This window comes from Cervus canadensis, chromosome 8, assembly GCF_019320065.1.
Source record: "Cervus canadensis isolate Bull #8, Minnesota chromosome 8, ASM1932006v1, whole genome shotgun sequence".
Lineage (NCBI taxonomy): Eukaryota > Metazoa > Chordata > Mammalia > Artiodactyla > Cervidae > Cervus > Cervus canadensis.
In genome coordinates this window covers 1,304,515-1,331,861 of record NC_057393.1, presented here as the reverse complement: position 1 = coordinate 1,331,861, position 27,347 = coordinate 1,304,515, and the positions used below count along the sequence as shown (strand labels likewise).

Genomic DNA, 27,347 nt, shown 5'->3' with positions numbered 1-27,347 from the left:
TTCTCTGCAACCTCATTCCTAACAGCCACCTCCTGGAAATGATCCAAGAGCCCATGTGCAGAAGACTGGAGAAGGAAATCGAGCTATATCTGTACAATACAGAACAGCACTCAGCAATTTTCTTTTAAAAAAAGAACAAACTACCGATACGGAACAAGATGGATGAATCCCTCAAATCCAGTACGGAATGCAAGAGGCCAGATTCAGAAGCCCACGTGGGGTGTGACTGATTATGCAAGTTCAAGGGCAGGAAAAACTAAGCGGTCACGACAGAAAGAGCACCGGCGTGAGCCTCGGGGGTGGCGGGGGCCGCCTGGAGCAGAGCGGGGTCGGGGAGGCCCCCGCACAGTGCAAAGGTTGAGTCCAGACGAGGGGGGTCTTGGTGCCTCGGACACAAGGCTTGGACACTTGTCAAAACCCATCAGCTGGGCCCTTCGGCTCTGTGCATTTTCCTGTAATTAGAGCTCAGTGAAAACGTACGGATACGTATTATGAATATTTTGTAGAGGGGAGTTTTAGGTACCCAACCTACTATATTGTAGGAAAGAGTCCTTCACCATCAGAGAGCAGGAGATGGGATCAGAGAGGCTGAGCGACCCGCCCACGGTCACAGGGCTCCGAGCAGTTAGGGTCAGAGCCCAGGCCTCAGGACGGGGGGCTAGTTCACCATGGGGCTGGGGCGCTGGCTTTGGGGAACAGGGTACTGGGGTGGGCTCAGCCGGCAGGAAGGAGCTCCCGGAGCACAGACACCACGGGAGCATCACGTCACGTGAGCAGCCAGCCCGGGTCCCTGGGGGTGGGGAGGGGAGCCGGGGACACAGCCCAAGAGCAGCTGCAGCTGCTGTGTCTGCCACTCACCGATGCGCCCTGGCACAGGGCAGCCAGGGCGGGGGCTGGCGAAGGCCATGTGCGATCCCCCCCTGCTGCCTTGGGATCATCTCGGCTGGCCGTCGGGCCCATGCGGGAGCGGGTTGGCTCTGAGACCGTTCCGTCAAAGCGACCTGGGCGACCCCACAGCGCAGCGCTCAGCCTCGCTGCCCCGTCCCCCAGGGAAGGCCCTCCCCTCCCCACTTACCCCGTCCCGGAGCCTGAGCCCCAGAAGGTCGCGCAGTTGGGACCTTCCAGCCCAGCCCCAGGACTGACGCCCTCCCCGCCGCGGCTTCTCTGGCTAGTGACACATGTGTCCTGGGCTCCATTTGGGCAGAGCAAGCCGGCTGAACCAGGGGCTCAACCCCCCTTTAGGAGCAGCGTGCTGGGTGCAGGGCACTGCGGTCCTTTCGGGGTCCCTTGAAACCTGAACAAAATGGGAGAAGCTGGCACTTTAATCCTGGAGCCCCATGATGCACTCAGATCACACCTGTGCGTGTGTGCCCGTGGCTGCCGCTCTCCACGTGTGTCCCCGTGTGAAGACGGGCACTCAGGTGTGTGCCTGTGTGTGTGTGCCCGAGCACGTGTCTGCCCGCGTGTGTGCACAGTGGCTGGACGGAGTGCCAGCCCCAGGGCTGCAGCCACGTCCTGCCTGGAACCGCTTCGCTGGGATCCCCCGGGGCTGAGCCCCGGGGCGGGGGTGTGGGGAGAAGCCTGTGGAGGTGAGCATGGGGCCTCGCAGCCGTTTATCACCCGCCTGCCCCACTGAGAGCCACACCTGCCTCGCCTCCCGCCTGCCGGGCCCAGGCTGGCTGACGGGCTGGCTCATCCCCAGAGGCCGAGGCCGCTCGCGGAGCTGACAGCAGCGGGTCTGGCTCCGGCTGATCTGTGTTGGCTCACAGATCAGAGCTGCCAGCCTCGGGGCTGCCCGTCCACCCGGGAGCGCCTGGCCTCACCAAAGGGGGGCGGGGGGGCACTCACCGTCAGTTAATAGTATCCTGCGAGTCACCGGAGCCTCACCGAGAATCAGTGCGAACAGCTCTCAGACACACCGGTGTGATCTGGTGGTGCTTTTCTGGGTTCAGTCCCTGGGTCGCAAAGGTCCCCTGGAGAAGGGAACGGCTACCCACTCCAGTATCCTGGCCTGGAGAATTCCAGGGACTGCACAGTCCATGGGGTCTCAAAGAGTCAGACACGACTGACTGACTTCCACTTTCACTCTCTGCGTTCACTAAAGGGCCTCACCCAGAGGGCAGCCTCCCGTCAGAAGAGGAAGCGGTTTGTCCCCGCGCTTCTGGTGGACCCAGGGTGGGGTGACGGTGGTCCCCCCTGCGGGGACTCAGTGAGGAGCTTCCGCAGCAGCAGGCTGGGTCCTCTGCCCTGGAGGGAGGCGTGTGAGTGAGTGAATGAGTGAGTGTGCAAGAGAGTGAACAAGTGATGCAGTGACTGAGAGAGTGACAAGTGAGGGAGTGAAACACGAACCGCAAGCCGCCCCCTGCCCCGGCCAGCAGGGCTCTTCCCTCCCAGGTGGACCCCCTGACCAACCACTGGGCATCGGGGACTTCTTCTTTAAGATCCGTGGGGTTCTGGGACCACGTAGGGGATCCCACCGTTTGTAAGATGAAGCATCTAGGCTGGAGTCCAGGAGCGGGCTGCAACCCCGAGGGGCCTTCCCACAGGACGGGGCGGGAGCGGACGGGCACGCGGGCAGAGCAGTGCTCCCCAGGCCGCCAGAGCAGACGCGGGAGGCGGCTTCTGCCTGTGGGCTGAGACCCCGCAGGCCCAGACCTGGGTCCCCCAGGACAGCTGGCCCATGGCTGGGTGTGGTCACCTGGGGCTGTGACGCTGACCAGGCTGGGACTCGATGGCGGGACGCTCCTAGGGGCAGGGGGCCTGGTGTGTGAGGCGGGGGCCCTGCAGGCCTGGGGCCGGCTGACCGCCTGGGGCAAGCTCATCTCGCAGGGTGGCTGGTGTCTCAGTCAAGCGCCGCTCCCATGCTGCGTTTGGATAAATAGAAGCCACATTGCATTGTTCGGGAAAGTTGCTATTTTAAATTCCACCTCACCGTAAGTGCTCGGTTTTATTTCAGCCCTTTTCTTGGAAAAGAGATTTGCATATGCTCTGGATGGAAGTGGATATTTAAGATGAATAATCCACACGGCTGCTTATTTTATAGACGAAAGGTGACAAAGCATTTATCAGCTGTGGGGCCACCAGAGGGACACTTACCCGAGGCGGGGCACCTTGGGGGGCCTGGCTACGGAGTGTCCCCTGCCCCTCGCCCAAATGAGCCCCCCACGCCTCGGGCCCCCTCAGGCCCGCCAGCACAGGCCTGTCTGCAAAATAAACTGTCTACAAACCCGGCAGACACCCCAGGGCAGAGCCTGGTGGGCACACGGGTCCTCTAGCCCCGCCACTGCTGGCCAGGCCCGGGGCTCAGTTGCCTGCCCTGCCCTCCTCCGAGGGCATCCCAGCTGAGGAGGGGCAGCTGCAGCGGAGTGGGGCGGGGGAGGCGAACCGGAGGTGACCCTGGAGATCAGTCAGTCATGGACCCCAGCCCTGAGGACACACGGCAGCGTCCTGATGGGCGTGTCACGGCTCCTGGGCCCAAGGACGCATGACCGTTCAAACCTTGAAGCCTCCCGGGGGCGCCGAGGGGAGCCCGGCCCAGCGGACACTGTCCTGGGTGCTGCCCCGTGCCCGCCCAGCAGCCTTCGGGGGGCAGGGAGGTTCAGGCCTGCATGCCCACAATGCGGGCCAGCCCCCACGGAGCCCACGGGGAAGAGAGGCGAGTGTTGGGCCATGAGCGGTCCCCCCTCGGGGGCAGTCACTGTCTTGGAGCGTCTAGACTGGGCACCAGGAGCAGGCGATGCAAAGTGGCCACTCAGTCGGGACCCGAGCACGGGAGCCTCGACGGCCCGGGCGCCCCCAGAAGCATCCGAGTCTGGACTCCTTCCACTCCTGGCTCCTGGGCCCACGTTCCCAAAAACGTCACGTCCCAGCATCCAGGTGGCCACGAGCGCTTCACCACTCCCGGGACTCCAGATCGGATGGCCCTCCTGTGACTTCTCTGGGGTCAGGACACCCTCCGGCCACCGCTCCCTGCACAGACACGTCAGCCCCCAACCAGAGTCTCCCGGGTCCTGCTTGGCCCCTGCGCCTTCCGGCCCCGGCAGCTCTGCGAGGACCAAAGATGCTTTAACTGTGGTGGGGAGAGGGAAGCCGACCGGGAACTCCAGGCCCCCGGTTCCCCGGGGCTGCGGCCTCTCTGAGGATGGGCGTCAGTGAGGACAGACCCCGGGGGCACGGCAGGGACTCGTGAGGAGCCGACAGGAGCGGACGCAGCCGCCCGCCCTGGGCCTCGGCCCGTCTCACCCAGACCTTCACCCCAGGTTCTGCAAACCAGGTTTCCGGTCACCAACTTCTCTAGTCCACAGAAAATTAGGAGGTGGACGTGCAATTAGAGAACAGCACAAATTCAGCAGCAAAATGTGTTCGAGGAAAGATGCAGGAAGGTGGTTTTTACAGAGTCACGAGACACCCAGAGCTGAGGGGGCTGCGATCAGCTTCAGGGCCCAGGGTCCTGCAGACGTGTGCCTCCCCGGCCCGCCCGGCCTGGGATGGGGTCAGCGCCCTACCCTGAGCTGCTGCCCAGGAGTTTAAACGGGATCCGGCACGCCGCCTAAGAATCGCAGGAAGACACCCACCGCACACACAAGGACCCACCGGTCTGCTCCAGGGCCGGCTTCCTGGGTGACCGGGCGTGGTTCCGGAGCCCCCACGGCACAGAGCAGATGCCCCCGGGTCCTGGGGCCACAGCCACGCCCCGAATGCCCACGATGCCAGCTCCCTCCCACCCTCCCAGCTCAAGAGGCTGGATTATCATCCTGGAAAAGGGGTGGGTTTATTTTTGGCCAAACTGGATAGAATTAAGGAAAGATATTATTTCGAGACAGAACATGAGACTTCTGTTCTCTTTTATGCTCCAAAAATAAGAGTCAGAGAAGGGAGCCGAGCTGGGCGTCCACATCCTTGGGGGCGCTCAGGTCTGTGGTTTCCAGGACGAGAGCCCACCCCACTCCCAGAGGCAGGCATGGCGACCGCCAAAGAGCTGGAAGCCAGGCAGGGAGGCGGCGGGCTGGGGTTGCTGGGCGGCTCCCGGGCCTCTGACCTGCGCGGCCTGCCTCTCCGGCGACCCTCCCGGGCGTCATCGTGTGAGGAGACCGCAGGCCTGCAGAGCGGCCTCCGCTGGACGGGGGCTGAGAGCCTGGGTTACCTGCTGGCCTGCGGCCCTCGGGACTCTCACACATGCACACACACGTGGTTTGCACACACACAGTAAACCCACAGAAGGGTTCTAAGGACAAAGAGGGTGAATCTGTTCATAATTCTGGAGCAAGAGAGGTCTTTCCGAAAAGGAAGCAAACCCCAGAAGCCACAAAGCAAAGACTTGTTGTCAGATGGATAAAAATAATCATATAGAAATCAAGGAAACTTGTGTATAGAGGAAAAAAAAAACAAATTTTAAAAAACCAAAATACTACAAAATGGGGAAAGGTATTTGTGATCAATACGACCAAACCAGGCGTTAATTTCCTGAAACAAACTGGTGCAAACGACTGAGTCAACCAGAGCACGCAGAGGCCCTCACGGGAAGGCGCCACATGGACGTGGAATCAGACCCGGGACGGACGCCCAGCTCCCATCATCACAACGCTCCCCACGTTCCATGGAGACACGTTGGACCTGCACCCAGGGCTGGGGCCGTGGGGAGGCTGGTTCACCGCAAGCCCTACGGGGGGCCCTGTGAGCACCAGCCCTTCCAGAAACTGTCAGCAACACCCACCAGGGCCAGGAGCACTTGCTGCTGCTGTGACATCCACTTGGACGAACTCGCGGAAATGCGTCAACACCTGCAAAACCGGGGCAGCCCCAGACCACCCCGCTGTCCATGAGGGGCGCTGGGGACACCCCTCGGACACAGCGGGAAGGCGGGGTGTTGTGGAGACGGTAAAACCAGACGGACAACACCAAGCTGCAGGAGAAGCACGGGTGAATGCCCTGCACGTGCTAATCAGGTCACAGAAACCAGAACCTCCACGCCGCAGCCCACGTCTAGACCCTCACGCTCCACTTTCTGCCCTCGGGCAGTTTCAGCGTCTGACCCTCCCCCGTGAATTATTTTTTTATGTCAGTAGGGATGAGCTGGACATGCAAGTCTGGGCTCTCCTCCGCTTACACTTCTCTGCTTATTTTTGGTGCCTTTTAAATGAGATATAAAAGTCGTCCCACTGTCCCTACTCACCTCACCAGAAGCCCTACCATCTGCCAGCTCACGTCTTCAGGGGCCTGAACCCGTGACTCTGATGCTCAAGGTGAATGGCTTTTTTTTTTTTTAAAGAACAAAATGGTCTCACACAGCCCAGGAATACGCTCCCGGGCCCCAGTCTGGAAAGCGCTGGAAACACCATCTTAGGAAATTAAAATCTTCCTCCAAGAAGATGACTCCCAGGGCAACACGACCTCTCGGATGGATCACACACGGCTTCCGCGGGCCACTGGCGAGGACAGCCAGACCTCACAGGCGGGGGCCCTGCAGGCTGGGCTTGGGGACCGCGGGGTCCCCAGGCCCCAGCGGGAGGAGTGGAGCATCAGATGGGGCTCCCCACCACGTGGCCGTCCCAGCCCAGCCGCGGAGGGGGTGCGGGAAGGGAGAGTGCCCGTCCCCCGAGCCATGGAGGGGCCGGGCCCTGTGGCCAGGCCGCCCGCCAGGCACACACGGCACCCCCCCACGCCCGGCCTCGGGGGCGCCTGCGACGGCTGCAGCGCAAGGGCTCCGCAGAACCGCCCACCCCACTGCCGAGAAAGGCAGACTCGCGCCACCCCCGCCCGGCCACGCGGCCCCCGCCCGGCGGAGCCCCAGCGCCAGCTGGGACCGCAAAGGCCCCCCTGTCACCTTCTGCAGGCGTCAGGATCCGCCGCCCCCAAGCGGAGTCCATGCCGTGTGAGCCAGCTCCGCGGCAAAGGTGCCTGAGAACCCGAGCTGCTTATCTGACTCAGGGCCGCGGGCTCGTGGAGAACAGCTCCTGTCCTGGAGGCGCAGTGAAGCCCCCTCCTCGAGAGAAACAAGATAAAGTCACTGACCACTAGGCAGAGGCAGCCAAGGGCACCGTGATCACTCGCTGACCCCTGATGAGACCAGAGCCACCAGTGAAACGCCTTGAGCGCCGGCTGCCAGTCTGGACGGAGCTGAGCCGGCAGAAGGGACACGGCTGCTCCCGCCCGTCCCCAGGGAAGGCGCAGCGTCCCCGCAGAGGGCAGGGGACCAGTGAGGGATCACGCGGCGGTCCACTCTCAGACCCGGAGCCGCCCCTGAGGCTAAGGCTGAGGCGCTGGCCCTGCCCTGGGTCCCCGAGATCCAGGTGCCCACGTCCTCTGCCCCCCAACAGGGGGCCACCGCCTATGCGGACACCTCGCCGAACAGGAAACCGGGCACAGGCGCCCAGGGAGAGGAGGGTGAGGCCACGCGGGGCGGGAAGGGGCTGGGCTGGACCAGGAACCCGTGGAGGTCACCAGGCCTGGGACCCAGGGCAGCACCCGCCTGGGTGCAGCAGCCCACAGGGCCTGCCCGTCTCCGCTGACCGCGCGGCTCCAGGGCCCGGACGGCAGCAGCACAGGCCGTGGGTGTCACCAGAGCAGGACGTGTCAGCTTCTGGGATCCCGGCGGGCCTTCCTGGCCAGTGACCTGGCCGCCCAGACGCCCTTCCCCACGGCCGGAGACGGGCATCGATGTCCACTGAAGGGCAGGGGGCCATCGCGTGGGGGCAGGGGGGCGGGAGCGCCCGGCACGTGCTGGGCAGCGTCCGGCCACCGGAAGGGGCTGCCCGTACCGCTCAGGTCCAGAGAAAGCAGCCTGCCTCCTGGCCGGGGGCACAGCTCTGCCCCACCAGCCGGAGAAGCCTGGACAGGGGTTCTCCAGCAGGCCCCGCCCCGCCCCCCACAGGAGCCGAGGGGGCAGCCCCCTCGCCACGCGGAGCCAGTGGCCTCGACCAGCGGCCGTCTGGCTGCAGACAGGCCCTTCCCTGTCTCAGAGTCTCCAAATTCGGAGACTTTGAGGACTTTTGGACGCCTGCAGCCTCCAGCCCCCGCAGCCCACGGGAGGGGGGCACCTCACAAGCCCAGTGAGACAGCGCTGAAGAGGCGACCTGGACCAAACGAGGCCCGAGACCGCCCAGCCCGGCCGCGGGGGCCCCTCACTCACTGCACCAGGAGGGGGCTGGAGGGGCAGACCCTGCGACCACCCAGGCCTCTCCCGTCCAGGCAAACAGCCCGAGGGCTGCAGCCCTGGGGCCGCCCCTCCCCAGACCGGGAACGTTCTCAGGGAACAGTGCCCCTCCCCTCAAGGGGCTTCTGTTCTAACGGGAGATGACAAGCTGTGCCAGGTCGCTCAGCCACGGCCAACCCCGTGCGACCCCGTGGACTGCAGCCAACCAGGCTCCTCTGTCCGTGGGCTTCTCCAGGCAAGAAGACTGGATGGGTTGCCATTTCCTTCTCCAGGGGGTCTTTCTGACCCAGGCATCAAACCCACACCTCCTTCATCGGCAGGAGCACCACCAGAGAAGCCCATAACACAGGAGATTGATGATAAACAATTAACTGATGGGGATAGCAAATGGAAAAGTAGGGAAAATGGCAAGATTTTAGACAAATATATCGACAATTACATTCAAGTAAATGGATGAAGATTCCTTCTAAAAAGCAGGCATCCCCAGACTGGATTTAAAAAGCCAGAGTCAAGCAAGTGCTATTTATAAAGAAACCGCTTCCTCCTTAAAGGTACAGAGGCGAGAGGTTAGGGAGGCGACGGCTGCTCACAGCAGACCCCACCGAGGAACGCAGGCAGCCACATAGCATCCAAGTAGACGTGGCGCCAAGGAGCATCATCAGACGCGTCGTAAGGATGCAGGGTCAAGTCATCGAAAAAGCCACGGCAGCGCCAAACGCGCATGCGGCCCAAACCAGACACACACACGAAGCCAAACCGGCCGCAGGGGAGGAAGGAACAGACCGACCAGCAGAGCCGGAGGTCTCACCGCTCCTCGTGGTGACTGACGGACAGAAGAGAGAGAGAGAACATAAAACGCTGACATGAGGGACAAAGGAGAGGCATCGCTACAGACTCCGGAAGGAAAACAAGCACGTCACGCAAGGGACGAACTCCAGCCCTTGAAAGACAGATGACCAAGACGAGCACGGGGAGAAGTGGGAAATCTGCATATCCCCTGGCTATCAAAGAAATCGAATTTGTCCTTAAAACTTCCCCACAAAGAGAGCTCCAGGCTCAGGGGCTTCACTGGTGACCTTTAGCAAAGGGTTAACGGAGCAATGACGCCAACCTCACACAGACTTTACAGGAAACAGGAAGAGGAGGCAATACCTCCAACCCACTTTATGGGGCTGGCACAAACCTGCCAAAGACATCACAAGAAATGGAATTCTAGGCCAGTGTCCCCAGTGAGTATAAACACAAATATCACAGGCCACATGTGTGCTCGGTCGATCAGTCGTGTCTGACTCTCTGCGACCCCGTGGACTGAAGCCCCCAGCCTCCTCTGTCCACAGGATTCTCTAGGCAAGAAGACCGGAGTGGGTAGCCATTTCCAACTCCAGGGGATCTTCTCGACCCAGAGATTGAACCTGCAGCTCCTGCATTGGCAGGCGGAGGTTTTTTTTTTTTTTTTTTACCACTGAGCCACTGGGCTCACCTCAAAATATCAGCAAATTGAATTCAGCAATATCTAAACATGAACCTAATAATGTGAGACTGATATTCTGTTCAAAAGTCAGTCAGTGCAATTTACCACGTTGGCAGAATAAAGAAGTTATCTCCACAAATACAAAAAAGCATTTGGCAAAATCCAACAACCATCAATGACTTTAAAACAAAAACTCAGCAGACTACAAAGAGAAGGAAACTTCCTCAGTCTGATAAGGGAATCTTTGAAAAAGCTCAGCTGACATCGTACTTAACGGTGAAACACTGGACTCTTTCCCTCTAAGATCACAAAAAACACAAGGAAGCCAGCTCCCACCACCTCTGATTTCCATTGTGCTGGATGTCTAGACAGTGTGAGAAAGCATAAAGTTGTTAAATCTGTCTTCATTCACAAGCAACAGAGAAAAACCTATGAAATCTACAGACAAGATATTAGAATAGGTATGTTGCACAGGGTTATGGGATACAGTCAAGATGCAACAATTTATTTTTAAAAAACACTAAATATGCCTGCAACCCCTGCACAGTGAAAACTACGAAGCCATGCTGACAGAAATTATAGACCGGGACAGACGCACGAAGCGCCATGTTCCTGGACCGGAAAACTCAAAACGTTATGGAGTCCCTCCTTTTTTAAGTGATCAAATTTCATGGAATCCCAATCAAAATCTTAGTCGGCTCACTTTAGGAATTGATAAAGCGACTCTAAAATTTACAGAGGAAAGCAAAGAATCTAGAAAAGTCAAAGCAATCTGGAAAAAGAACAAAGCTGGTGAGCAAACACACCCACTTTCAGCCCCATTGTGAAGCCACAACAGTCAGTCCGCTGCGGCCTTGCTGTGAAGACAGACAAAGAGGTCAGCGGGGCAGAGTAGCGCCAGGAAGAGGCCCCGCGTGCAAGTTCACCCGACTTTCTAGAAAGATGCGGAGGACCGTTCCTGGGGAGGGGACGATCATCTCAGCCAGCGGGGCTGGATCACAGACATCAGACCGCAGAGGAGGAGGGGAGTGAGGAAAGGAGAGGAAGGGGGCAGGGAAAGGTAGGAGAGGGAGCAGAGAGACGGAGCTCTGGCCCGGCGTCTGAGCGACATAAACACCAGCCTGAAGTGCAGCGTGAACAAAAGCAAGAATCGCTACAGCCGAGTAGGAGTATCTCCACGTCGACCTTTTAAATTTGAAAGTGGTCACATTAAAGACCTGAGGTTACCAGAGACCACAGGATGAGCCGGAACTCCATTTCCCTTTTAAGACCTCGGTGGAAAAGGTGAGAATCTGGAATGAGTTTCCTTTGAGAAAGTCTGGTGGGGAAATACGGAAAACCCTGGCCAGTGTCGAAAGGCACCGGGGTCTTTCTGGAGTCAAAAGCAATGCAATTAACCTCTAGGAGCAACAAGCTCACTTCCACTCCAAGAGTCTGGTAGGTTTCAGTGTAAGTGGTGAGTTTTTCTTTTTATGTCTTTGATCTGGATGCGTTCCTATCATACAGCCACCCGATTTTGTGATGGGGGGATGATATGTGCTTTTTGTACAAAAGAAAAAAAAATAACAGTAAAACCATAAAAGCTCTAGAAGAAAGGAAAAATAGTCTTTATGACCACGAGTTAGGTAACTATTTTCTAGACAGGACACAAAAGGAACCAACCCTAAAGGGAGAAATGAGTGAAAAACTGGACTTCCCCCAGATTAAAAGCGTCTCCTTTCCCAGCATGATCACTGAGGACTGAAGGGAACGACATGAAATGCAGACTGGCCCCCCTGCCAGCACAGGACCAGACTGGCCGCCAAGGACGCGGGGAGGCCAGCCGGGACGCAGGCACGCCGCACCCGCGGCCCAGGGCAGAGGCACCCACTCCCTTCGCGGTCGGGCCCCTGGGCGGGGCCACGTGCTTTGTGCGCTGACAAGACGGGAAGTTGAGTGCCCTTGGGAGGGAAGACGCTGCTGATAAAAGAGTAATTAACAACCTACTGAACCTCTCAATTAACAGGATCTGCACACGAGCAAACCTGTGCTCTCTGGAGCATTGCTTTTTTTTTTTTTAATTAAAAATAACTTGAGTTCGTTCTGTAAAGGTTCCTTGAGACTCCACTGGACAGGCACACATGGGTCCAAGGCCAGGCCCACCCCCTGGCTCCAGGTGACCACCGTCCCCTCGCCGTCTCAGCCCACGACGCTCACTGCAAGGCTGCACCCCCAGGGCCTGAAGATGGGGGTCAGCCCAGGGAGAGGGCAGGCAGGACACGCCCCTGCCCTGGGAAGCGATCGACCCCCAGGGAAGCTGTGCTGAGCAAACCCGGCCCCCCAGCCTGCCGCACAGTGCCCCACGGCTCTGACCTCACCGAGCGCTCCGCACGGAGCCCCCAGCCTCGGAGCTGGCGGGCACGGCCCGCGTGGGCTCCAAGTCCACCTGTGTGCTGAGATGGCCATTCCTCAGCGGCAGCCCCCGTGAGCCGGACGCCGGCAGTGGGAGGGACGCGGGTCGCCGACTCCTGCCGTCCCAGCAGAGAAGAGGGGCAGAGCCCACACACGGGTCAGGCATTGGCTTGCCTCCGCTCCAAACCCCGGGCCTCGCTCAACACCCCAGGCTTCCCTGCAGCAGACCACGGGGTCCTTCCGAGGGAGAACCTCGCGGGGCCTCGACGATGACGCTGCTTCTCCAACGTGCAGGGAGACAGCTGCCCGGGAGAGCTGCCCACCCCACGGAGCCAGCACCGGGGCACCTGCACCTCCATGGGGCCAGGGGTCCACAGCAGGCAGGGGGTCCACAAGGGGGCCAGGGGGCCACAAGGGGGGACGGGGGTCCAGAAGAGGGGACAGCCGAGGCAGTGCCTGAGAGCCCGGCCACGGCGTGCACACCCCAAGCGCACACATTCCCACACACGCTCAAGCTCACATGCACACACAAGTTAACCCCAGAACCCCAGGCCGAGCCCGGGTACCCTTAGAGTTCTCAGCCCTGGGGTCCCTGAAGCAGGCACTGGGGTTGGTGAGCCTGGCTGCTACCTCGGGATGGAGGGGCAGGCAGGGGTGCTCGGCGCTTGTGGAAGGGCAAAGACAGGGTCTCGGGACGTATGGAGGGGTGGGGAGGGGGGCTCGGGACGTGTGGAGCGGTGGGGACACGGGCAGTCGGTGCTCTGGAAGGCAGAACCAAGGTGCCAGGTGAGGTCCAGGTTGGGGAGGGGGCGTGTCAAGTGCAGAGGGGTCAACAGGCATTTGGAAGGATGAAGTCAGTGAGGAGGGAGACTGCAGGGGTGTGGGTGTGAACACGCTAAAGGACACACGTATGACACACGAGCCAGAGATGGAATGTGGGAGGCAAGGTCCTGGCTGGAGAGAAACTTGGGAGGCCTGGCATATGGATGGTATTTGAAACTGTGAGACCGTCCCCGTGAGCGAAGCAGGAAAGGAGGGGGCAGGGGCCCAGGAGGAGAGGCCAAGGCGGGCAGGGGCGTCCTGGGAGAGAGGGAAGCTGGGAGGGCGTCAGCCTGCCCCCCGCACAAAGGAGCTTCACAAGGGCTTGGGGGCCGAGGGACAAATCCTGGCCTGCAGGTCCAGGGGACAGACACCCGCATGGACCAGCGCCCTCAGGATCTGCTGAAAACAGGGAACAAACGAGCAGGGACAGGGCATCAAGGGAAGCTCTTGACACGGGAGCAGGAAGCAGGCTGTTTACTCTCCCCCAGACACACGGAGAGTGTCTTCCGGATGCCTGGCATCAATCTCCACCCTGGGGACACAAAAACGCCCGGTTCATGCCATCCACCGCCGGGAGCATGTGCCATCACGCGTCAACAGTTATGAAACGTGAACTGGGCACAGGGCTCAGACACAGCCCTGCGTCCCCGGAGCCAGACCTGCCGGCCGCTGTCCCCGAGCTGGGACCCTGGACAGGCCTGCCTGCAGGCCTGGAGACAGACTGCCCCTGCCCCAGTGCGGGTGGAGGGGCCCTGGCTTAGGAGGGGATGGGGCAGGGACCTGCTCTGGGCGCGTGCAGACCTCCTGAAGGTTAAGAGTCTGGGCCTGAGGCTGAGCGGTGAGCTGGGTACACCTCTGTGCTTTAAAAGGTTATTATCTCCCAGGAAGGGTGAGCACCCCCAGCACCCAGATCTTGGTTTCTGACACCCTACCCAGAAGAAGGACCAGGGCTCCTGGGAGAACTGGCTGGTTCTAGGGTTGGGTTGGGGAATACACAATGAGTCCAGAGCATGTTCTAGTCCCAAAAAGTAAGGAAGTGCTCAGAAAAAAGCAAAGACAGAAAACAGTGAGGGCAGCAGGCCCAAGGGGCCAGGAGCCAACTGAAGGGCTTCTGATGGCCAAAGTTGGCCAATCTGAGCAGAAAATAAGTAAAACACAGGAGTTCTGGATCGTAATGCAAAGCATAGAACAGATATCCATGAGCCTGTAAGGGCTCGAGTGAATGACTGAATAACAAAGCAACTGGGAAGAATACACGAATTTTCTGTGCCAAAGAATTCCAAGTGATTTCATGAAGATGCCTCCCCCTAAAGGAGGTGGACCCCAACCCCCTACCCCGTAGGGATGAGCACTGTGTGGACGGGGGAAGGAGCCCCTGACAGTGAAGACGCCTGCCAGATACGACCTCAGCCAGGTGGTCAAGGTCAAGATCAGCAGCAGGAAGCCAGGCTGAGCATCTTCACCCTCAATAGGACGTGACGAGAAGAGCATTTTTCCCGTAGTCTTCCTCCCAAAGACCCAAAACTGTCATGGTCATCAAAAGAAGGGATGTCTGAGAAACTGACTCAGCTCACAGGGGCCTAAAGAGGGACAGTGAGATGTCGTGTAGGATCCTGGACGGGACCCTGGAGTAGGAAAAGAATGTTCAGTAAAAGCAGCGAATCTAAATAAACCATGACTTCAGTATCACTGAGAGTCGTGGGGGTTCATCTCACGTGTCATGCTGACTGGCCCCGGAGCACCCAGGTTCAAGTGTTCTGGGCCTGTCTGGAGGGAGCTTCTGGGCAAGATTAGCAGTTGAACCAGGGACTCAGCAAAGGAGGCGGCCCTCCCTGATGTGGGTTGGCACTTGAAGACACTTGCTCTTTGGAAGAAGAGCTATGACAAACCTAGGAAGCGTTTTTAAAAGCAGACACATCACTTTGCCAACAAAGGTCTGTATAATCAAAGCTATGGCTTTTCCAGTAGTCATGTACAGATGTGAGAGTTTGACCATAAAGAAGCCTGAGCAATGAAGAATTGATGCTTTTGAACTGCGGTGTTGGAGAAGACTCTTGAGAGTCCCTTGGACTGTGGAGATCCAACCAGTCCATCCTAAAGGAGATCAATCCTGAATATTCATTGGAAGGACGGATGCTGAAGCTGAAGCTCCAACATTTTGGCTACCTGATGAGAAGAGCTGACTCACTGGAAAAGACCCTGAAGATGGGAAAGATTGAAGGGGGAGGAGAAGAGGACGACAGAGGATGAGGTGGTTGGATGGCATCACCGACTCAATGGACATGAGTTTGAGCAAGCTCCGGGAGTTGGTGATGGACAGGGAGGCCTGGCGTGCTGCAGTCCATGGGGTCACAAAGAGTCGGACATGACTGAGGGACAGAACAACAAAAATGTACATTTACACACACACACACACGCACGTGCGCACATGCTTGCACACGTGCTCACACGTGCGTGTGCACACACATGCACACACGCACACATGTTATTACTCTATTTGTCTAATGTTTGTCTAGAGAGCCCTGACTAGTACAATACCGTCTCACCACTGGCCCCCTAGTTACGACAGATGCGCTATATTAACATTAGGGGACACTAGGTGTGGGATATGTAAGAACCCTCTGTACCACCATCACAACTTTTCTGTAAATTTTCTGTAAAGCTAAAAATGTTCTAAATAAAGTTTACTTTAAAAGTCATACATAGTTTCTGGTCTTACATTTAGATCTTTAATCCACTTTGAGTTTATTTTTGTGCATGGTGTTAGAAAGTGTTCCAGTTTCGTTCTTTTACAAGTGGTTGACCAGTTTTCCCAGCACCACTTGTTAAACACTGGCAGAACACTCTCCGACATAAACCACGGCAGGGTCCTTTATGACCCACCTCCCAAAATATTGGAAATAAAAGAAAAAATAAACAAATGAGACCTAATTAAACTTAAAAGCTTTTGCACAAAAAAGGAAACTATAAGCAAGGTGAAAAGGCAGCCTTCAGAATGGGAGAAAATAATAGCAAATGAAGAAACAAACAAAGGATTAATCTCAAAAATATACAAGCAACTCCTGCAGCTCAATTCCAGAAAAATAAATGACCCGATCAAAAAATGGGCCAAAGAACTAAACAGACATTTCTCCAAAGAAGACATACAGATGGCTAACAAACACATGAAAAGATGCTCAACATCACGCATTATCAGAGAAATGCAAATCAAAACCTCAATGAGGTACCATTACACGCCAGTCAGGATGGCTGCTATCCAAAAGTCTACAAGCGGTAAATGCTGGAGAGGGTGTGGAGAAAAGGGGACCCTCTTACACTGTTGGTGGGAATGCAAACTAGTACAGCCACTATGGAAAACAGTGTGGAGATTCCTTAAAAAACTGGAAATAGAACTGCCATATGACCCAGCAATCCCACTTCTGGGCATACACACTGAGGAAACCAGATCTGAAAGAGACACGTGCACCCCAATGTTCATCGCAGCACTGTTTATAATAGCCAGGACATGGAAGCAACCTAGATGCCCATCAGCAGATGAATGGATAAGGAAGCTGTTGTACATATACACCATGGAATATTACTCAGCCATTAAAAAGAATTCATTTGAACCAGTTCTAATGAGATGGATGAAACTGGAACCCATTATACAGAGTGAAGTAAGCCAGAAAGATAAACACCAATACAGTATACTAACGCATATATACGGAATTTAGAAAGATGGTAACGATAACCCTATATGCAAAACAGAACAAGAAACACAGATGTATAGAACGGACTTTTGGACTCTGTGGGGGAAGGCGAGGGTGGGATGATCTGATAGAACAGCATCGAAACATGTATATTATCAAGTGTGAAACAGATCGCCAGTCCAGGTTGGATGCATGAGACAAGTGCTCAGGGCTGGTGCACTGGGAAGACCCAGAGGGATGGGATGGGGAGGGAGGTGGGAGGGGGGATCAGGATGGGGAACACATGTAAATCCATGACTGATTCATGTCAATGTAAGGCAAAAACCACTACAGTATTGTAAAGTAATTAGCCTCCAACTAATAAAAATACATGAAAAAAAAAAGTCATATATATTCCATGTGTGTTCAAGTATGGACTGGGAGGGGGTGTAAAAAAGCACAAATGGTTATCTTAGCGCTGAGATTACATAAGACACCGAATTTCTTAATACTTTTCTTGTCACCTTTCGTTATATAATAAAAAGCTAAAAGGAATAAACGATCACCAGCAGCAGTGTCTGCGTCTGGACAGCCAGCCGCATCATCTATCATCCGAACTGGGGTGCGCCTCCGGGTGGGAGCGGGTCCGCGGCGCTCCGTGGCTGAGTGGGTGTGGTGAGGTCGGTGATGCTGGACAGGGGACAGCAGGCGTTGACCCCAAAGTCTCGCCCCCTTCCCCCATGCCCCCCTCGCCCCCAGGGTCTGCACCAGGTCCAGCTCCGGGGCTCTGCGGGGACCACGCCCCTTCCTGTCTGCAGCTCTGACTGCCACGGGCCCCACACGGCCCAGGACCCCCGTCCGATTCAAGTTCCACCAAGAAGAGCGTCCAGACCCCGCGCTCAGCGTAGCGTCCTGTCCCGAAGGGCGGCCACCATCCCACAGCTGCCCACCTGCCCCTCCGGGTCAATGCCAAGCAGATCCACCACCAGGCAGGGCCGTGCGAGTGGGCACAAGCCGGGCACCGAGGAGGGCGCTGGGGCCCCCCTTCCTTCGGCATGAGACTCTTCGCCCCTCCCGTCTGCCTCCTCTGTGACCCATCTCCCTCCTTTCCTCCCCTCAGCCCCGTGCTGTCTGCCTCAGCAGCTAAAAGATGACTTCCCAAACCCAAGATGACCTTGACACGAAGGAAACAGGAGAATCAGGGACGAAGCAAACACGCGTGATCCCCGCAGCCCAGCGCGGCCCTGATCCGGGCCACCCCCAAGCCACCAGCTCCCGAAACGAGGCGCTGATGTGGCTGCATCCAGCCGCCCCTTTTCCGTTTGGGGGCAACACGGTACGTGGTCACAGATAACTGACCGGGCATCCGCCCCACAGGAGCTGAGACCCCAGGGACCACCCCCAACCAGGGACACGACTCCCGCTGAGCCAGCCACCAGCCCTGGGGAGGCCGTGACGGGGAGGCCACCAGGTTTTCCCAGCTCCGCGGACGTCACGTGGAACGGGTGACCCGCCCAGATTCCCAGCCACAGAATCAGGAAAAACAGTATAAATGGTTGTTGCTAAGTCACTGAGTTTGGGGGTTGTTTACTACCAGAAACAAAGAACAAACAGGCTTCCCAGGTGGTGCTAGTGGTAAAGAACCCGCCTGCCAGCGCAGGAGCCGTAGGAGACTCGGGTTCGATCCCTGGGCTGGGACGATCCCCTGGCGCAGGGCATGGCAACCTTGCCTGGAGAATCCCAGGGACAGAGGAGCCTGGTGGGCTACAGTCCGCGGGGCCACAGAGAGTCGGACACAGCTGAAGGGGCTGAGCGCACACATGCGAATAACAGACTGTCCCGGGGTGAGCAGCCGGGGCCAAGATCCCCCTCCCGGCCCCCAGGGCCGAGTCTGAGACAGGAGGCTGGGAGCGGCACCCAGCACCGCGGACCCCGCAGGGCAGGAGCAGGAAGAGGGGACTCGTGCCCGGGAAGCCCGACAGACTCCAGACCCGCGCGCATGGCGCGGCACGTCCCAGCATCAGTGGCAGGTCCCGCCTGGCGCGTGCAGAGAGAGCTGCCGTGAGCGTCTACACCCCAGAAACCCAAAGTGCTCAGCTCCTATTTTTAATAACTTGGGGGCGACACGGAGGCCCACCCACACCATCTCCTCGGCTTCAGGACGTAAATAACACCAAGCTGGGTTTGCACGGCGTCGACCCTGCAGGGCCTGCGCAGGCCAAGTGCTGGAGGCCACCGCACACTCAGTCACATCCGGGGCGCGGAGGGAGTGACCTGGGGGCTGGGCGGGGCACACTGATCTTGCCCAGCGCCCTGGTTTCTAAATAAGAGAGTTCAGGTCAATGAGAAAATAGCTTTTGATGAAGCAGGCATCCTGCTTTTTAAAAATAACAATGATTTTATTAATTGCAGCTTCTCCCCAATTGTCTCAAATTCTGAGCATTAAAGTAATTCTGCATGCTGGCCACAGCCAGCGTTGAGGGAAGCAAGAGGAGCCCACTGTGGCCTCCAGGGGGCCGGTCAGTGTGCGTCCACCCCCTGGGACGGGACAGAGGCCTGGACGGGGTGACGGGTGACCACCTGACTCCCTCGGGGAAGCAGGGACAGGGCTGGAGGAGCCTGCCAGCAGCTGTTGGGAGCAGCAAGGTCCAGCGTCCACTGGACTCGGGCCTTGTAGCAGAGAGGCTGGTCACCAAAGTCTTCTCTCTCCCTAGATTTATCCAGAGACGGCAGAGCGAGGCAGGGACTGAGAAACACACAAGGAGGAAAACTCTGATTGCACAGGACACAGGACATCAGAAGAACAAACACCAAGTCTGGTTCTGAGCATCCCACCCAAAGGGGACTCTGGCCCACGGCCACACAGCACAGACCCTGAACGCGGAGCCACCGGCCTGGGGGTGGGAGGCGGGCACGGCTGGCCTGGGGCCCCAGGAAGGCTCTGCCTGCAGCGGCCTGGAGCAGGGCAGCCCCCACAGCAGGGCTGGACTGTCAGAGCAGCCTGGACGAGAGGACACAGTGGCCAGAAGCGAGGCGGGGGGCGGGGGCGCGCAGCCCTGAGCCACCCGCCTCTGGCAACACACCTCCCCCGGGCTGGGTGGGAGTCGGCGGGGGCTGAGTGCTCATCACGGGAAGGAAGAGGCTCAGGCTGTGGCGTCGGCTGCAGACGCAGCATCCAAAGCGCCGTGGCTGTTCCGGGTGCGTGTGTCCACGTGGTCGACGCCAGAGAAAAAGAGCAACACAGAAATAAGAGCAAAACTAAAGCGATCCCTCGGCAGGAAGAGCCAGCCTGCATCCAGACGAGGCAGCGCCCATCGCCAACGGCATCACCCAGTGGAGTGCCGGGGCGGGCACACCCCACTGCCCCCGGTGCCTTGGGGCTGGTGCCCCGGGGACCACGCCCCCAGGTCCAGCCCCCCCGCCCCCCAACAAGCCCTCCACCCAGAGTGCGTCCCCTCTGTGTCTAGCACCGCTGCCCTCGCCGGGGTGGGTGGGATGTTGGATGGAAATACAGAACCCGAGGCCTCACCCAAGGCCGACAAACAGCCTCTGCACCTTCACAAGGTCCCATGAACTGGGGGCCCCGACAGCTTGAGAAGCTCCTCTGAGCCGCCCCGACCCTGCTCCGAATAAACGCCGGGCTGAGGCCTTGCCTCCCTCCGACCGACCTGGGGCCTTGGGAGGGTTCATCCTCAGAGAGCAGCCCCGGACAAGGCTCACCACCCGTGCATCCTTGCATCCCTCCTCAACTGGAGAGACGGGTGGCTAAATGTTTAAAAGAAAATCAACTTATTTTTAGCATTTTAAAACACACAGCCAGATGGATAGACACGCAGAGCTGACATTTGTTACATAAAAAGCACGACAGCGAGTCCCTGGTCCATCCCGGACCAGCCTCGTCAGCCGCGGGAACACATCAAGCTCAGGGCTGCCCCACAGCCCCCCTGGGACACCCGACCCTGCACCGGGGCGCCCAGGGACTCCTGCTGGCTGGTAGAGGACCCCAGGGTCTGCAGCCACCGTGCTTCTGCCACCAAGGCCCCCGCGTTGTGGGAGAGGGGGTGAACTGCAGTCAGCCCGGGCCTCACAGAGAGCTGCCCCCCACCCCGGCCAGCCCCGCTCCCCAGGGTCGGGAGGGAAGGGAGAGGCACCTATTGTAAGTCAGGTCCATGCACCACCGGATGAGGACTCAGTGACAGGGCCGGACTGATGCTACGCACCCAGCACCGCACACTCCAAAGCCCCCAGCTCTGGGCACACACACCTTCAAGTCACCGAGTCGTCCTTGGCAGGTGACTCGACCGACCACCCAGGAAGTCTGGGAAAATCAACTCAAGAGTCATGAGGAGCCTCCGCAGAAAACCACACTCAGGCCAGACATCTTTGAAAGTTAAGTTTTCCTTTGTACCAGCACTAACCAGTGTGGAACTTGACGGGTGCAAAGATCTTGTTCACAATTCAACAAAAACAGGCAATGAACATGCCCGGTCTAAGCATAGGCAGGGTCCGCGGGAAGAAAAGCCCTTCTCTCTGTTTCCCATGTGAGTCCAAAATTACCAAAAGTCGCAACGTAAAAAGTGAAACCACAGAAGCACTAGAAGAAAGTGCAGGTTTTTAAAACTGAATGAGCATCACATAGTGGTGTAACTGAACACAAAGGCAGAAAACCACCAGGAAGGAGGCCTTGATGACTCCGACCGCAAAAAATCAGCACATGCACATGGAAAAAAAACAGGCAGCACAGAAAGATGAATGACCGCCCCGGGCCCTTCTCTCCTGGGAACTGTGAAAAGACACAGGGCGGCAAACAGCCCAACCAACCGGAGGCTCGGCGCAGGGGTGTGTGCATGCACGCTAAGTCACTTCAGTCGTGTCCATGGCGACCCCATGGACTGCTGCCCGCCAGGCTCCTCTGTGCACGGGATTCTCCAGGCAAGAACACTGGAGTGGGCTGCTTCCCAACCCAGGGATTGAACAAGCGTCTCTCATCAGGGCAGGGGTAGGAGCTGGCGATTCAGGAAAGCAGAACACAAACGTGGAAAGAAAAAGATGACCAACCTCAGCAGCAAGCAAAGCAAAGCAATGTTTCAGGTGGTCAAATAGTAAAGCCGTCACCAACACCCAGAGGCAGTGAGGATTGGACGAGAGGACCCTCCACGGGCTCTGAGGGCAGGGCCTCCCTCCTTCCCTCTCCTCCACCCGCCCGTGTTCGCTACATTCATGTTTCCTTGTCCAACACCGGTCTCTCCACCTCCTCCTTTCTCCGGGCACCCCGCACCTGCAGCAGCCACACCCACTGGGTCACCACTGTGTAACAAGCACCCGGGACAGCAGCGTGTCCCAGGACTGCTCGTCCCCAGGAGCTGGCGGATGCACCAAGCTGCCCTACGTGTGCACTCCTGACTCAGCAATGTCATCCCCAGGAATGCACCCTGAGGAAACAATGTCAAGTGTACAACGATGGACACACAAGATGGCTCGCTGCTGAGTTGCTTATATATTGATGCCTGAGCTCCAGCATCCCCCAGCCTTTCCCCCCAACAAATCCAACCTGGATTTCGGGGCAGGGAGACACCCACAGTTTTTAAGAGCATCCTTTGAGTCTAGAGGACTGAGAACAGCCCTTGGAAATTTAGCCAACAAGAGATCCTTTAGATCGACGAGATATCATGACACCTCGCTAAGTAAAAACAGCAGGTTTAGACAAAACCATAAATGAAGCATGATCCCATATCTGCACTGAAGCCATAAAGAGTGTCTCTACACGACACTCACACAGATGTGAGTGCATCCGAGAGAGGGGCTGGGGCAGGCGTACACTCAGAGGCCTTTCTGGGCTGAAGTTACCGAAGCCTTGGTTTTCCTGTTTAGGATAATTTTAGGAAAGTCTAAATTTTTCACAAATTTATACACTTTAATCTCTCTATAAGTTAAAAAAGGTTTTATAAGTTTCGTAAAAGGTTATCAGACTCCGGGAGCCCCAGGTCCCGCCTTACCGCCTGCCCCACCCCGCACGTCGAGGACCGGCACTCTGCCGCCCCGGGAAGCTTTAGTTCCAGGACGCTGGGTGAAGGCAAACCTCCCCGTGGCCGGTTGTTTCCCACCTGCAACCTAATCCCACGTGAGGCTTCAGAACAGCCAGACTGCTGAGAAGGGCAGGGGCCGCCCCGCCCCCAGTTACTGGGCACCCAGCTGCTTGGGGAAGGTGCTGGAAGACGTCCAGACAAGAGGGATGAAGGCGTCTGACCAACACACCGCAGGCTGGGCAGAGCAGCAGACTGCAGGCCCCGCAAGGCCCACCCCTGAATCAAGTGCTCCCGAAGCCACGAGGGCAGGATGAGAGGAGGGGTGGGGCTTCGGGCAGACAGAAAGGGGTCCGTTGCGAGGAGGAGGCCCAGAGGACTCTGAACACGGCCCGGCGGCACAGGCTGATCAGGGGCTCAGACACCTCGGGGTTAATGGGGACGCGGGACCTACAGGGGCCAACATGTCACAACTCTGCTTTTCAGTTGGCATCTACCTGGCACACGGTTAAACTGCACTCTTCTTTTTCTTTTTCTTTTTCTCTGCATACCAAATTTGATATATTAATTGGGTGTTTTAATCTAAAAAATTCATCAGAAGGTCTCATATCACCATGGCAACCAGGCAGTCCCAGTAAACGCAAGCCCTCAGCATAGCACCGTCACCTCTTTCAGCTCACCCGGCACGGGGCCGAGGAAGTGTGGGACCTTGTCTGGGGAGGACAGCTGCACGCCCTGAGAGAAAGGTGGGGTACAGCCTTGCCCTCCTGGAAGACCGGCCCTTCTTTTCAAAGCCCGCTCTTTCCATGTGAATAAACCCACAGCCTTCAGGCCAAGAGCTGCACACACTTTCTTTGCAAACACGTACTATGATCCCCAAGCCGGGTGCACCCTGACGATGACACAGAAACAGAATAAAACTGGAACCAAGTGGCCACCAACCAGGATCGCATCCACAGTGATCAGACCCAGGGTCAGTCTCGGCCCTCTCATCTCACCGAGCAAAGCCCAGCTAAGTCTCATCCTGAGGGGTTCAGGTTGGAGAGCTGGCCGCGGCGCCCAGGGATGAGCGCTGACTGACAGGCACGTGTGCTGAAGAGCGCGTACCTGTTGCCGAAGCCGGCTCCCGCCTGCACCAGCCCAGAACAGCCGGCACCTCTGCTGTCCTGCTTCAGGCGAACAGGGATGGCGGAGGGGGGGAAACGTATGAAGTAATTCTCAAATCAGACTCAAGAATCATAGATGGATTCTGTGCTTTTTTTGCCTCTTTAATGTTCCTTGGATTCTGACACCTAATACTCTGAACAGGTAGTAAAATTCGACCATTCAAAGCTGAAGGCAGCCACTGGGCTACATCAATGCCTCTCTGCCTACATTTTCCACCTTGGAGAGCAAAATGCAAAAACATACGAGAGCGGCCAGCCCTAGGCTGACACTGGCGAGTCCTGAAATCAGATGTATTTCTCAGACGTTTTCTGATCCTGCCCCTGCAGCCAGAGCTAGGTGTAATCTGCTTCCTGATTCCTTCCTAATTCACTGTGGGCTTTCTGCACTTGGAATATTCACACTCAAAAACATGTAACATATAAAACATCCCCAGCGGTAAGTTGTACCCTAAAGTTCAGAGCACAAAGACAGGTCTCCCCAGAATACACTGTGCGGGCGTGGTCGGCCCTGAAGGCCTCGCCCCTTGACCGTGTCCAGACACCCATGCCCCCTCCCCGCTGACCGAGACCGGGCTCACTGGAACCCAGCTTCCTCCAGACCTCCCCCACCCCGCCGGGCAGCAGGCTCCCCTTCCCTCTGTGAGGACCGCCACCAGGCTGCAGAGTCTCCAACACTGGCCTTAGGTCATAGTATTGTAATTTCCTATAATGCTTAAATTATTTATCAGAAATAAATAGCTTGGGTTCCTTGGCTAAGCTGTGCTCTAAAATTATAAAAGATCCATTCTACCCGCTGCAGGCTGCCTACAAATGAAAAATGCATGTTTCTACTATTTTAAGAAAATGTCAAAAAAAAAATCAAATGTGTCATCTTATAGCATTTAACTTATCTGCATGACATCTGAGAGAAGAGCTGCCTGCTTGCCTGTGGAAGTGTCACGGTGCTCCTCCGGGGCGGGCACTGCCACCTCCCCGGGGGGTGCTAAGGGAAAGGCCCTGTGCCCAGCAGGGCTCAGGGAGGCGTGCCCGCAGGCCTGCATCGGTCTCCTGCTTCCCACCGGCGCTCACCTCCAGGTCACTAGCCTTACCTGCAGGGGGACCTGAGGGCAAACTAGTTCCCAAAGGGAGGCTTTCTGCACAAAGGCATGCCTCCACCGCACATCTGAGTGCAAAGGTGGGCACGCCCGAAGCCACGCGGCGCGGTCGCCGGCACTGAGAACTCCGAGGGCCGGGCCCCCGCGCCACCTGTGGTCGGGCGTCTCCCTTGGCGAACTCGGCACCCCTCAGGTGCAGAGGGGCAACCGAGCGCGCGCAACGCACAGTAAAGGAAACCGCAGACGCAGCGCACTGGCTGCAGTGGGGGCCACCGACCCTCACTCCCCGCGGCTGGAGGGCCTGCTCCGCGCGCCGCGCCGCGGCTGGACACGGGGGACGCGCGTGGGCACCGCAGGCACCGTCCGCGAGTTTCCTCGGAAACCGAGACGCCCCGGGACGCCGTCCCGCGCCGGGAACCTTGGTGCCCCGACGCACGGAAACCCTCCCGCCGCAGCCCCCCTGCGAGAGCGCGCGGGCTCCCCAGCGGCGCGGGCCCTAGTGCGCTGCCCAGGTCCCCGCCGCGCGGCCCTTCTCACCGTCCTCCTTGTCGTCAAATACCGGTCTCCGCGCGGCGGCCGCCGACATGGAGGACCCCATCCTCTTCTTCCACTTGCTCCACTGAAACAGGGGGCGCGGCTGCGCGCGGACATCGCTGGATTCCCGGGCTCGGGGCTGGCCGGCGGCGGGCGGCGGCGGGGCCGGGGGCGCGTCGGGGCCGGCAGGGCGCGCGCGGCCGAGGGGCGGCGAGCCGGGGGGCGCCGCGGCGCTGCTGCCCCTGCGCTCGGGGCCGCTCCTCATGGCCGGGCCGGAGTGCGCACCGCGGCCGGAGTCCGGGGCATGGCCCGCCCACCGGGCGGGGAGCGGGAGCGGGAACGACAGGCAGCACCCGCCTAGCGCCCCGAGCTCGGCGCTCCCGGGTCCCAGCAGCCGGGTCAGCTCAGCCGACTGCGAGAGCCGGGGGCCGGGCCTGGGCGGGGCCGGGGCGGGGCCGGCAGGCAGGAGCCGGGGCGGAGCTAGCGCGGGTCGGGGGGGGGAGGGGGCGGGCAGGGGCGGGGCCGACAGGCAGGAGCCGGGGGCGGAGCTATTGAGGGGGCGGGGCCGGAAGGCAGGGGCCGGGGCAGAGCTAGCGCGGGAGCGGAGCTAGCTCGGGGCGGGGAATGGGCGGGGCCTGGGCGGGGCAAGGGCCGGGGCGGGGCCGGAGCGAGAGCCCTCCCGCGGCCCTGGGTACCCGCCGCCTACCACTCAGGGGCGGGTGCCGCGCACAGCGCCGCGGCGGCACAGACAGAAGACAAGAAAGGGGTCCCTCTTGCTTTGGTGGATAAAGGCGGCCCGCGAGCTGCTGCCGCCCGTCCCGGGGCGCCTTAAACCTCATCCTGCGGTTCTGAGTTTGGCGAGGCCGCGCGCGGGACCCGCGAAGGGGCAGCGGGAAATGGCTGTGCGGAGGCCAAGGCCAGATCGCCGCCTTGCGGCCCCGCGTCCGGCACCGATTCAGCGCGGCGGCTGCACCAGGGCCGCAGGGAAAGAGGGGCGCGGCGGCAGCGGGCCCGGGGCGGGAGAGGGCCCTGGGTGGGAGCCCCTCCCCGCGCGGCTGGCCAGACCCCGCGGCGAGCTCGCGCGCACACGCACGCACGGGCGCGCTCGGGGTCGCGGCGACGCTGAGCACCCGCTCCCGCGCCCTCGGGTCCCCTGGTTAGGTCGCTGTGGTTGGGTCTCCGGTCCGGCTCTCAGTGCGGCCGGCCGGGCATGGGACGGGACGAGAAGCTCCCGGAGCATGTCCGCGCCTCGGGCCGGCCCTGGAGCCGTGTGCGGCGTATTGCGCGAGGAGTGGGGGTGTCGAGGCTCGGTTTGACCTCCTTGCCGGTTCCCCGCCCCCCCATCGCAGGGCCAGGAGAGACCTCGCCGGTAAAGCACAGCGGACGGCCCACGAGATGGCTGCCGGTACCGCCCAGCCTGTGTGCCTGACACTTGGTCATTGAAGGCTTGCTTTTGTTGAGTTCTCCGCCTTTGACTTTTGGAAGCCTTCACCTCCTTAGGTTCCTCCCCCAGGAAGTCCCGAAAGGGCCTCTGCTGCCCCTGGATGAGGGTGGACCACCTACCCGACCTGCAAGCCGGGACACCGGACCTGCGCATCTCTCCCCCCCTCCCCCCCCGGAGGCCCCCGTTCCTCCCTGGCCCTGTCCGCCCCTGGAGCCGCCCCGCCCCCCCCCCACCCCGTTGTGTCCCTCAGTCTTGGCTGTTCCTCCCTCCGCGGTAGGACTAGGCTTGTCCCCCATCCCACCTTTGAAATTCAGTGGAGCCCCTTTACCAGTGTGGGCTGCTTGAACAATGCAAGGTGAGCAGAGGTGATCTGGGTCATTTCTGAGCCACACTTTAGGGCCAGTGTCCAGACTGGCCGCACACGCCCCCTTGGCTCAGAAGGAGTCAGGATCACTGGGGGACCACCTTCCAACCAGCAGTGGAAGAGCAGAACAAGGGAGAACTCGGCCCCTGTGGGAAGCCACTGAGGTTTGGGGCGCATTTGCCACAGCATAACGTGGCGGTGCGTCCTACCTTGAGTCC

At 58.9% G+C, this 27,347-nt stretch overlaps 1 protein-coding gene across 1 annotated transcript in view; it reads right to left on the bottom strand.

Moving 5' to 3' along the window:
* The window catches only part of STK32C (serine/threonine kinase 32C), a 72,018-nt gene extending 46,276 nt beyond the window's left edge, over nucleotides 1–25,742 (bottom strand). Inside the window, exon 1 of the mRNA XM_043476509.1 lies at nucleotides 25,325–25,742. Coding sequence (XP_043332444.1) covers nucleotides 25,325–25,586 — 262 coding nt within the window. The 5' untranslated portion in view covers nucleotides 25,587–25,742. The remainder of the gene's footprint in view (nucleotides 1–25,324) is intronic.
* Between the last annotated feature and the right edge of the window lie 1,605 nt (nucleotides 25,743–27,347).